The 13,251-nt window shown below is 37.2% G+C and overlaps 1 protein-coding gene across 7 annotated transcripts in view; it reads right to left on the bottom strand.

The window, feature by feature from the left end:
• Window positions 1–13,251, bottom strand: part of CCDC15 (coiled-coil domain containing 15) — a 100,650-nt gene that overhangs the window by 77,649 nt on the left and 9,750 nt on the right. For all 7 annotated transcript variants that reach the window (XM_003819928.5, XM_055095024.2, XM_063608297.1 and 4 more), the window contains exon 5: window positions 1,944–2,057. In XM_003819928.5, the coding sequence (XP_003819976.1) occupies window positions 1,944–2,057 (114 nt within the window). The remainder of the gene's footprint in view (window positions 1–1,943; window positions 2,058–13,251) is intronic.

Raw genomic sequence — 13,251 nt, 5'->3', positions numbered from 1 at the left:
AATCCAGATCAATAACAACCAGACAGATTCTAATGTCACTAAAGACTAATAATGAAATAAAACCAGGGTTCAACTCAATCATAGATTGTTCTTTCTGATTTGCAAATTCCCACTTCACACAACTAAGAAGGTAGAAAATTGTTGAGATTTGAGGGAAAGCTAGATACAAGTAATAAGAAAAATTTCACCAATTTCTTAGATCATTCCCAATTGTATTGAGTAGATTTGTTTTTCATATTTTTACCTGAAAAACATATATGCATTCTTTGGAAGCAAGTAGGTAGCCTGAATTCATCATTATCACCATAACAATAATGAATTACACTTAAATGGCACCTCTGACGTAAAAAACTGGTTTATACAAAGATGTTATCTCAGACTTAATCCTCCCGTCTATTGGATAATTATTTCAATCAGAACTGTGAATAGTACACTTTCTGGAAAAACACCAGTTGAAAGGTCTGAGCATGTTCCAAGCAATATAAATATCCATCTCTAAGATCTGATAACTGTTTGTGTTTTTTTTTCTGATTTAGTAGAAAGTGTCTAATCACCTCATCTAACAGTACCCTGGAGTCAGTCTAATGGCCCAAACTATAGTACTACCAAACCACGATAGGTATGAAAACTGTCAAGAAACCAACATCTGAAAATAATTTAGGTACAAAAGAAACTCTGAGGAGCCACAAGGCAATGCTAGAAAAAGACAACCATATAAACGCACGTGGGATGTGTTGCCATACATGGACACATATCCACGCCCACTTGTTTTTTAAATTTAACTATAAATTTCTTAGTTGTAATTAAAGAGAAAAACATTACAGTTTAGTATTCAACCAATTGCCAACATATATGAGACAAACTTTTTGATGGTTGGGTCAAGATATGGAAAAAAATACAAAATTATATATCTATATATTTATATATTATATATATTATATGTATATTCCAGGAAAATATAAGAGTATACTAATTAGGAAGTAAAACTGGGAAAGAACTAAATGAGGCAGTTGATGATGGCAAAAAATAACATATTTATTGGCAAAAAAACATAATTTATTAAAAAATAAATTAATGGTCTATTTTACTAGATGCTGCCTATAAAACATTAATGCCAAAATTAAGTACACACAGGAAAACACATAAATTTAGGATCCAAATTTGTCAATTCTGAGGTAGGCACCAAAACAATGTCATTTTATAAGTGTAGACTTACATATCCTCCTAAGCCTAGCTCCACACTCTCACTTAAGTTTTGAATCAAAAGAATTTTTCTTTTTAAAAATTAATAGTATCAATTTTTTCCTGATTAGAAAGTGACATACTTTATGACAATTTTTAAAAATAAAAAACAGAAGAAAATCACCTGTAATACTACTACCCAGAAATAATCAGTATTAGCCTCTTGTGCCATTTGTACCTAGGCTTTTGTCTATGCACATGGAACTCTTTCCATCTTTTTATTTTGCTGTATTTCTCTTCATAGCACTTATCACTTGAAATTATATTCTATATTTATTTGCTTGTTTATTATATGCTTCCCTACTAGCACAGAAGCTCCTTGAGGGATCTTTGTCTGTCTTTTCACCACTATAAGTCCTGTTTCTAGAACAATGCTGGCAATCACAGACATTCCATAAGTTATTTGTTGAATACATATACATATATTTTAATTAAGATCATATCATACTTAATTTCATATCCAACTTTTTTCTTAACTTTATATCACAGACACTTTCCCTTATCTTCAGATATTCTTTGAAAATATTTTTTAGAATGGCTGCATATGGATATGTCACAATTTACTCAAGCATCCCCTACTATTGGGTATTTAAGGCTATTTCCAATTATTTTACAGTTCTAAATTATGCTGAGATATAAGTAAATCTTTATCTGTATTTTTATCTGTATTTTTTTAAATCATGTATTAGAAATTAATTTACCTCTCGGGTAAGAAAGCTTTTCCTTCCATCATCTGGAAACACTGATCCCTTTTTTTTAATCACGGTTTTAAAGGATGCTAGCCGGTGACGTGCCTGTTTCATAGTTTCACTAAGCTGCCAGGGAAAGGGGGAAGAAAGCAAACAAAAGCAGGATAAGTTTTAATTCCAAATGCACTAAGTGTTCCAACAGGAAAACAGGTCCCTATTATTAAAAAATGCCAGATCTAAGACAACAGGATTACTTGCAAAGGAGACTTTGATGTGCTGATAGTGTGGTACAACATTATTGTCATTATTCTAGAGATTGTACTTTGTAACTTGGTTTAAGGGCGGTTACTCAAACTGTTTTTTAAGAAATAATGTATACTTTATATAAAGCATGTACACAAAAATATGAAAACCTAAAGTCTGAATTAATACACTTGGAGATCACTGACCAGACACATTCCTTACCTTCTATCCACCTTTGTCAATAAGGAGTTATTTCTTCAAGTGCTCCATATATGTTTAATTGCTTTCATCACTGCTTGCTAGGACTCTATTTCTAGTTTCCTTAAAGCCCTTTTATCCCCAATTTACATGACTCCTTTCACCACCCTCAACATTTGAAGACTATAGCTACTTAAAGTCTTTTCTTGAATCTCCCTTCCTCTTCCTCCAAGAAGCCTTCCTAAATTAACTTAGAACACAAATTCAAACATTTCAAAAGAACCAATTTGTTTCAACTACTTTAAGTAACACCTAATAAATGACTACTAATATTAAATGTTGATTTCATGTTCATTCCTTATCTCCAGAAATTTCAGTATGCGGCTGTTTTGATTTCTTTTTCAGAGAAGCACAGCCTATTTTATATCTCACAAATTTGCAAAGAATATCTCATTAGGGAAACAAATAAAACATATATCATTTTTAAGATAAGCACTGTAGGCCAGCCGTGGTGGCTCACACCTGTAATCCCAGCACTTTGGGAGGCCAAGGCAGGCAGATCACCTGAGGTCAGGAGTTCGAGACTGAGACTAGCCTGACCAATGTGGTGAAACCCCATCTCTACTAAAAATACAAAAATTAGCCGGGCATGGTGGTGCACACCTGTAATCCCAGCTACTCAGGAGGCTGAGGCTGGAGAACTGCTTGAACCCATGAGGCAGAGGCTGCAGTGAGACGAGATAGCGCCACTGCACTCCAGCCTGGGCAACAGAGACTCCATCTTAAAAAAAAAAATAAATTAAAATTAAAATTGAAAAATAAAGATAAGCACTGTATCACGTGGAGGAAAAGTATATCCTGTACTAGTCAGTAAAATTATGGCAAAGCCAAGACCGCTACTAATCCACTCATTGGAAGTTTAATAATATCAATTATCCCTTGAAGAGAAATGATGGTTATGACTTCTCTACAGAAAATACAAAAAAAATTTGCCGTAGTGGCACACGCCTGTAGTCTGTTACTCAAGAGGCTGAGGTAGGAGAGGTGGAAGGATTGCTTGAGCCTGGAGTTCAAGGCTGCAGTGAGCCAAGATTGCGCCACCGCACCCTAACCTGGATGACAGAGCAAGACTCTGTCTTAAAAAAAAATAAAATAAACTTTATGGCTTTATTAATAATTACCTAAGGATGAAAACACTCTACTCTACCAGCCCAGATTTTTTTACAGCACATTACCTCTATTTAAGCTTGTTTTCAGAGGTCTATACCTCTGTCCAGAGAAATCAGATTGAAACATACTACTCTTTGTTTTGCCAAGCGGAAGACTTCTAGATTTGGTCAGCTGCGGAGTGGCCAAAGGGAATCAAGATAGAGCTGTTCACAATGCAAAAAGAGATATGTGTAGTTGAAATTATAAAAAAAAAATAGCCCCATGACTATGCCTCCTTTCATTCATTGACACTTAAGGTAGGTGTTATTACCCTGCACCATGTGACCAAGGATTCAAAAATCCCCATTGTAACAAATTTGAAATAGGGATTCAGAATTTTCATTTCCCATCAAGTCCAAACCTCTATTAGAGTCACATTGATTATAGGCCCTTAAGCAGGATATTTCAACTGCTCCAAAAGCTAGAATATACATTATTTTTCTTCTGTTTCTCTGTAGTTACCATAACCCTTCACCAAGCATCAATCTTGGAAAGGCTTTTTCAATGACATGCTTTGAGGACTGTCACTGGGTGAATAATGGCCACCCAAAGATACCAGGTGTTAATCCCTAGAACCTGTAAATATTACTTTATAAGAAAAAAGGGCCTTTGCAAATGTGATTAAGTTAAGGATCTTGAGATCTTAAGGACATTGAGAAGATAATCCTGGATTATCCATATGGGTCCTAAATGCCATCAAAAGTGTCCTTACGAGAGAGGTAGAGGAAGATTCAACATACAGAAAAGGAGGTGATGTGAAAATGGCATGCAGAAATTGATGTGATGCAGCCACAAGAAAAGGAATGCCAGCAGACACCAAAAGCTGGAAATGTCAAGAAACAAACTTTCCCCTAGAACCTGAGGAGGGAGCACAGCCCTGAGGACACCTTCGTTTTAGTTTAGTGAAGTGGATTCTGGACTTCTGGCCTCCAGAACTGAGAGATAATAAATTTCTGTAATTTTTTAAGTTATTAACTTTGAGGTAATGTGTTACAGCAGCCACCAGAAGCTAATACAAAGACTAAAGTTAATGTTAACAAGCAATTTAACAAAAACATAGAACCCAGGGGGATATTATAAATTAAATTATGCAATAATTCAAATAAACAAGTAGATAAGCACATTTCTCTGCAAGATGATGTTGGTCATTACATATATGTGTAATTGTGTGAATGTTTGTGGTATATATATACATTTGTATGTATACTTACATATATGTTTAAATGTACATATCCATATGTGCATGTGTTGTATGTGTGTAAATACTCAAAACATAAAATTTGACCAAAAGTCTTTTCTATCTAGAACCTTAGGCACACTATTGATTCTTTTGTAGTTAACTGTTATTAACAGACTACGATTAAATCTCTGACTAAGGCTTAGATTCCCTGATGAAGATGAATTACTCATAATTAGATAAATAATTAGATAAATAGAAAACCTAGCAAATGAAAAATCAATATAACTCCAGATAAAACAAAAAGCCATACATAGATGGAAACATAATCATAGTTTACTCATAGATCAGCTGTGACTAATGTTTATATAGTCATAACAACATAAATGTTTAATATAGATCTAAGCATAATTACAATATAACTATAAAGAGAGGACGGGAGTGGAAAGAGTGCATGTGTAGTGGTGGCAGGGGAGAGAAAGAGGAATAAATCCTCATCCTTCCTAGTGGTAAATCAATAAAAAATGCCTAAATTTCTTTTAATTAAGAAGGAGTATTACTAGCATGTTGCTCAGAAATATGAATATTAACACCAAAAGACAAAACTAAAAGAATGCAAATAGTTGCTTCTGAGGACGATGAGGAAATGTGCAAAGTACTTATCTTTTTTAATAACAATGCATGCAACTATTTATTTTACTTGTTCAAACTATGTACATATATACTTTCAATAAAACTCAGTGTAAAAAATGAGAAAAAAAAATCCCAGACAATATCCCTCAAAAAGCTTCCTCTCATGAACAACATAAACATATAAATGCATTTTTGGTTCTCATATTGCATATATAAATACATATGTACATATATCAGACCTCAGGAATATCCTACAGAACATGGGCCTAAATTTTAGCTTGGAGCAGTTTGTTATTACCGACCTTCTGAAGCCTACTTCTGTCAACTCATCAAAGTCATTCTCCATCCAGCTTTGTTCTGTTGCTGGCGACGAGCTGTGATCCTTTGAAGAGATGCCCTGGTTTTTAGAATTTTCAGCTTTTCTGCTCTGGTTTCTCCACATCTTTGTGGTTTTATCTACCTTTGGTCTTTGATGATGGTGACCTACAGATGGGGTTTTGGTGTGGATGTCCTTTTTGTTGATGTCGATGCTATTCCTTTCTGTTTGTTAGTTTTCCTAACTAACAAACCATTGCCAACAAAACTTTGCTTGCACTGACCCCTAGAGACTATATCCCAGGTATACCAGACAACCAATCACAGTGCCTTCTAAGGAATACTGCCAGGCCTACAAGCCCTATTAAAGGGGCAGCCTTAGGCAACTTCCTCCCTAGCCTTAGCTGACTGGAGCAAGGGTTGTGTAGTAGTATGTCAAATAAAAATAGGCCTTGATGCAATGTCTTCTGCACACCAAAAAAAATGTCTATTTTGCACACAGAAACATAACTTTAACAATTAGCAAAAGCACTTCTTTGTAACAAAACGAAAATTGTAATATATAAATGTTGAGATTTAAATCTTAAAATCTAAAGCAAACTATGATTAGATAGTAAAATTTAAAGCATCAAGCAAATATGAAGGATAAAATTTGAGAAATATAGATATCTAACTAGGACACTGTTCATATTTTCTTCAGTTCTTTTTAACTTGTTTGTGTAATTTTTTAGCCAATCAAGAATAAGATAGAATTTACATGTAACTGTATAAACGAAACAATTAGTAATACTATGTAGGTCATGGGAAAAGAGTATAGATGAGATCTAATATTTATAGAATTTTACCTACTTTATTATCATGGAGGACTAATACCAATGTAAAGTGTATTGTTAAGGCCATAAAAATCTAATCAAAGTTGAATTCTATTCAAGTATAACGTAGTTTATTTGCAAATGATATCATACTGATTTTTAAATGTGTTAGACTTTTCAGTGGCCAGAAAATACCATACATTAAAAGTTGAACTCACATGAGCCACTTTTTATAGCCCATGAATCCCAGTGCAATGCAGCGAGTTGCATTATCTTTCTTTTGTCACAATTGCTATCAATCTATAAGATGGCCAGTAATGTAGACCTAATGCAAAAAGGCAAGCTGGGCCAATAAATATTCCTTACCTCAGATAATAAACTAGGAAATATCCAGAGAAAAGTTAGAGAGAGGACTTGAACATAAAAGGTCCTAAACTGGAAAAAAGAGGCTAACGGGTCCTCAAGTATACCAAAGTTATGAAGCTGTGATGAGGAGATGACAATACCAGTTAATGGTATAGAAATGAGAAAATAAGAGGGAAGCATACATGTAGAAACAAGGTGACCAACTATACTAGTTTACCTAGAACTGTCTCAGTTTTAGCACTGAAAGTCCCATGTCCTGGAAACCCCTCGATCTTAGACCAATAGGGAAGGTTGGTCACCCTATGAGAAGAACTGAATCAATCAAGCTACTGATTAAATATTAGTGTGAAGATCAAATATCTCATGCTCTTGGGGTCACTGGAGCTCACATCCAGAAAAACTCACATCCAGAAAAACTCTCCAGTTGCATTCCTCAAGGGAGTTTGGATTTGTGTGAGATTCTGATTCTTCCCTTATTAACCCATGTGTATTCTTCAAATAAACTTTCCCCTTGTTTGGGTTAGCCTGAGTTCTTGCAGGCAAAAGTGTCTGACTGAAATACTAGTTTTTTCAATGGTAGATTACAAGAATTTAGCAGGCTATTTCACATTACTTAAAGCTTTACTACAAAAAGTAATTATTTCCATGGTTTTAAAAAGCTGGAAAACTAGCACTGTAAAGAGAGAATAAAAATAGAAATAAGATAGTAAAAGATTCAGTGAGAAACGAAAAGCTGGAATAAACCATGCTAGAAAACAGTAGCAAACTGAATAGGGACAGATCAATAAAAAGTTATTATATGGTAAGACTAAAACAATGATCAGTTGTTCTTCAATTCCTCACCAAAATGCTGCTGTCAAGGGACATCACAGAAACTGAATCCCTAAAGATAAATATCAGTCCTAATGAAAACAAAATACTGGTTCTATATATTATAAGACACTTGAAATTTCTTCCAGTCTACAATTCTAGCTCCTACCTTTAGGCAACTAATCTTAACTGACCTTTGAACAAGTAGGTAATACCAAGTATTATCAAGTAGAGGGTGAGGTGAGGGGTGCGGATTAAGAGCAATAGTGGCCAAATCATATTTAAAATACAGTATTGTGTTGTTTTTGAGGTCCTATTTCAGAAGAATATTGAAAAACAAAATAGTATTCAGAAGAAATCAATAAGGCATTAGGAATATAGAAACCCAAAAAAGAAAAATGATAACTATAATCAAATACTTGAAGTGCTCTCAGATGCCATCTTATTTTTTATTACCTGAGAGGGCAAAATTAAGACCAATGGATAAAAGTTATAGGGAGGAAGATTTTTGACTCAACATGTTGAAAAAATAGTTGCAATAATTTCAAGTCTTCTAAAAATAAAATGATCAGTCTGAAAAAGTAATGAGTTGTCCAATAGTGGAGGTGTTGTGGCAGGAATTAGATGGCCATATATGGAGATAATATAAAAAGAATTGGGGGGTCCATTCCAAGATGGCTGAATAGGAACAGCTCCGGTCTGCAGCTCCCAGCGTGATCGACGCAGAAGACAGGTGATTTCTGCATTTCCAACTGAGGTACCTGTCATCTCCTTGGGACTGGCTGGACAGTGGGTGCAGCCCACGGAGGGTGAACCGAAGCAGGGTGGGGCATCGCCTCACCCAGGAAGTGCAAGCGGTCGGGGGATTTCCCTTTCCTAGCCAAGGGAAGCCATGACAGATGGTACCTGGAAAATCGGGACACTCCCGCCCTAATACTGCGCTTTTCCAACAGTCTAAGCAAATGGCACACCAAGAGATTATACCCCGCACCTGGCTTGGCAGGTCCCACACCCACAGAGCCTTGCTCACTGCTAGCGCAGCAGTCCGAGATTAAACTGCGAGGCAGCAGCCTGGCTGGAGGAGGGGCGTCCGCCATTCCTGAGGCTTCAGTAGGTAAACAAAGTGTCTAGGAAGCTCGAACTGGGTGGAGCCCACTGCAGCTCAACGAGGCCTGTCTGCCTCTGTAGACTCCATCTCCGGGGTCAGGGCATAGCTGAACAAAAGGCAGCAGAAACTTCTGCAGACTTAAACGTCCCTGTCTGACAGCTCTGAAGAGAGCAGTGGTTCTCCCAGCATGAAGTTTGAGCTCTGAGAACGGACATACTGCCTCCTCAAGTGGGTTCCTGACCCTCCTGTAGCCTAACTGGGAGACACCTCCCAGTAGGGACCGACTGACACCTCACACAGCCAGGTGCCCTCTGAGACGAAGCTTCCAGAGGAAGGATCAGGCAGCAATATTTGCTGTTCTGCAATATTTGCTGTTCTGCAGCCTCCACTGGTGATACCCAGGCAAACAGGATCTGGAGTGGACCTCCAGCAAACTCCAACAGACCTGCAGCTGAGGGACCTGACTGTTAGAAGGAAAACTAACAAACAGAAAGGAATAGCATCAACATCAACAAAAAGGACATCCACACCAAAACTCCATCTGTAGGTCACCATCATCAAAGACCAAAGGTAAATAAAACCACAAAGATGGGGAGAAACCAGAGCAGAAAAGCTGAAAATTCTAAAAACCAGAGAACCTCTTCTCCTCCAAAGGATCACAGCTCCTCGCCAGCAACGGAACAAAGCTGGATGGAGAATGACTTTGACTAGTTGACAGAAGTAGGCTTCAGAAGGTCGATAATGACAAACTTCTCTGAGCTAAAGGAGGATGTTTGAACCCATCGCAAGGAAGCTAAAACCCTTGAAAAAAGATTAGACGAATGGCTAACTAGAATAAACAGTGTAGAGAAGATCTTAAATGACCTGATGGAGCTGAAAACCATGCACGAGAACTACGTGACGAATGCACAAGCTTCAGTAGCTGATTTGATCAAGTGGAAGAAAGGGTATCAGTGACTGAAGATCAAATTAATGAAATGAAGTGAGAAGTTTAGAGAAAAAAGAATAAAAAGAAATGAACAAAGCCTCCAAGAAATATGGGACTATGTGAAAAGACCAAATCTATGTTTGATTGGTGTACCTGAAAGTGACAGCGAGAATGGAACCAAGTTGGAAAACACTCGTCAGGATATTATCCAGGAGAACTTCCCCAACCTAGCAAGGCAGGTCAACCTTTAAATTCAGGAAATACAGAAAACACCACAAAGATACTCCTCGAGAAGAGCAACCCCAAAACACATAATTGTCAGATTCACCAAGGTTGAAATGAAGGAAAAAATGTTAAGGTCAGCCAGAGAAGGTTGGGTTACCCACAAAGGGAAGCCCATCAGACTAACAGCGGGTCTCTCGGCAGAAACTCTACAAGCCAGAAGAGAGTGGGCGCCAATATTCAACATTCTTATAGAAAAGAATTTTCAACCCGGAATTTCATATCCAGTCAAACTAAGCTTCAAAAGTGAAGAAATAAAATCCTTTACAGAGAAGCAAATGCTGAGAGATTTTCTCCCCACCAGGCCTGCCTTACAAGAGCTCCTGAAGGAAGCACTAAACATGGAAAGGAACAACCAGTACCAGCCACTGCAAAAACATGCCAAATTGTAAAGACCATCGATGCTAGGAAGAAACTGCATCAACTAATGGGAAAAATAACCAGCTAACATTATAATGACAGGACCAAATTCACACATAACAATATTAACCTTAAATGTAAATGGGCTAAATGCCCCAATTAAAAGACACAGACTGGCAAATTGAATAAAGAGTCAAGACCATCAGTGTGCTATATTCAGGAGACCCATCACACGTGCAGAGGCACATATAGCCTCAAAATAAAGGGATGGAGGAAGATCTACCAAGCAAATGGAAAACAAACAAAAAAAAAGCAGGGGTTGCAATCCTAGTCTCTGATAAAACAGACTTTAAACCAATAAAGATCAAGAGACAAGGCCATTACATAACGGTAAAAGGATCAATTCAACAAGAAGAGCTAACTATCCTAAATGTATATACACCCAATACAGGAGCACCCAGATTCATAAAGCAAGTCCTCAGAGACCTACAAAGAGACTTAGACTCCCACACAATAATAATGGGAGACTTTAACACCCCACTGTCAATATTAGACAGATCAACGAGACAGAAGGTTAACAAGGATATACAGGACTTGAACTCAGCTCTGCACCAAGTGGACCTAATAGACACCTACAGAACTCTCCACCCCAAATCAACAGAATATACATTCTTCTCAGCACCACATCGCACTTATTCCAAAATTGACCACATAGTTGGAAGTAAAGCACTCCTCAGCAAATGTAAAAGAACAGAAATCACAACAGACTGTCTCTCAGATGACAGTGCAATCAAATTAGAACTCAGGATTAAGAAACTCACTCAAAACCGCACAACTACATGGAAACTGGACAACCTGCTCCTGAATGACTACTGGGTAAATAACAAAATGAAGGCAGAAATAAAGATATTCTTTGAAACCAATGAGAACAGAGACACAACATACCAGAATCTATCGGACACATTTAAAGCAGTGTGTAGAGGGAAATTTATAGCACTAAATGCCCACAAGAAAAAGCAGGAAAGATCTAAAATCGTCACCCTAACATCACAATTAAAAGAACTAGAGAAGCAAGAGAAAACAAATTCAAAAGCTAGCAGAAGGCAAGAAATAACTAAGATCAGAGTAGAACTGAAGGAGATAGAGACACAAAAACCCTTCAAAGAATCAATGAATCCAGGAGCTGGTTTTTTGAAAAGATCAACAAAATTGATAGACCGCTAGCAAGATTAATAAAGAAGAAAAGAGAGAAGAATCAAATAGACACAATAAAAAATGATAAAGGGGATATCACCACCAATCCCACAGAAATGCAAACTACCATCAGAGAATACTACAAACACCTCTACGCAAATAAACTAGAAAATCTAGAAGAAATGGATAAATTCCTCCACACATACACCCTCCCAAGACTAAACCAGGAAGAAGTTGAATCCTTGAACAGACCAATAACAGGCTCTGAAATTGAGGCAATAATTAATAGCCTACCAACCAAAAAAAGTCCAAGACCAGATGGATTCACAGCCAAATTCTACCAAAGGTACAAAGAGGAGCTGGTACCATTCCTTCTGAAACTATTCCAATCAATAGAAAAAGAGGGAATCCTCCCTAACTCATTTTATGAGGCCGGCATCATCCTGATACCAAAGCCTGGCAGAGACACAACAAAAAAAGAGAATTTTAGACCAATATCCCTGATGAACATCGATGCAAAAATCCTCAATAAAATACTGGCAAACTGAATCCAGCAGCACATCAAAAAGCTTATCCACCAAGATCAAGTTGGCTTCATCCCTGGGATGCAAGGCTGGTTCAACAAATGCAAATCAATAAACGTACGCCATCACATAAACAGAACCAAAGACAAAAACCACATGATTATCTCAATAGATGCAGAAAAGGCCTTTGACAAAATTCAACAGCGCTTCATGCTAAAAACTCTCAATAAACTAGGTATTGATGGGGCATATCTCAAAATAATAAGAGCTATTTATGACAAACCTACAGCCAATATCATACTGAATGGGCAAAAACTGAAAGCATTCCCTTTGAAAACTGGCACAAGACAGCGATGACCTCTCTCACCACTCCTACTCAACATAGTGTTAGAAGTTCTGACCAGGGGAATCAGGCAAGAGAAAGACATAAAGGGTATTCAATTAGGAAAAGAGGAAGTCAAATTGTCCCTGTTTGCAGATGACATGATTGTATATTTAGAAAACCCCATTGACTCAGCCCAAAATCTCCTAAGCTCATAAGCAACTTCAGCAAAGTCTCAGGATGCAAAATCAATGTGCAAAAATCACAAGTATTCCTACACACCAATAACAGACAAACGGCCAAATCATGAGTGAACTCCCATTCACAACTGCTTCAAAGACAATAAAATACCTAGGAATCCAACTTACATGAAGGGATGTGAAGGACCTCTTCAAGGAGAACTACAAACCACTGCTCAACTAAATAAAAGAGGACACAAACAAATGGAAGAACATTCCATGCTCATGGATAGGAAGAATCAATATCGTGAAAATGGCCATACTGCCCAAGGTAATTTATAGATTCAGTGCTATCCCCATCAAGCTACCACTGACTTTCTTCACAGAATTGGAAAAAACTACTTTAAAGTTCATATGGAACCAAAAAAGAGCCCGCATTGCCACGACAATCCTAAACAAAAAGAACAAAGTTGGAGGCATCACGCTACCTGACTTCAAACTATATTACAAGGTTACAGTAACCAAAACAACATGGTACTGGTACCAAAACAGATATATAGACAAATGGAACAGAACAGAGGCCTCAGAAATAACACCACACATCTACAACCATCTGATCTTTGACAAATCTGACAAAAGCAAGAAATGGGGAAAGGATTC

This window comes from Pan paniscus, chromosome 9 (assembly GCF_029289425.2).
Source record: "Pan paniscus chromosome 9, NHGRI_mPanPan1-v2.0_pri, whole genome shotgun sequence".
NCBI lineage: Eukaryota > Metazoa > Chordata > Mammalia > Primates > Hominidae > Pan > Pan paniscus.
Note: the sequence above shows the minus strand (reverse complement) of the source record. Positions and strands in the feature narration are given on the sequence as shown.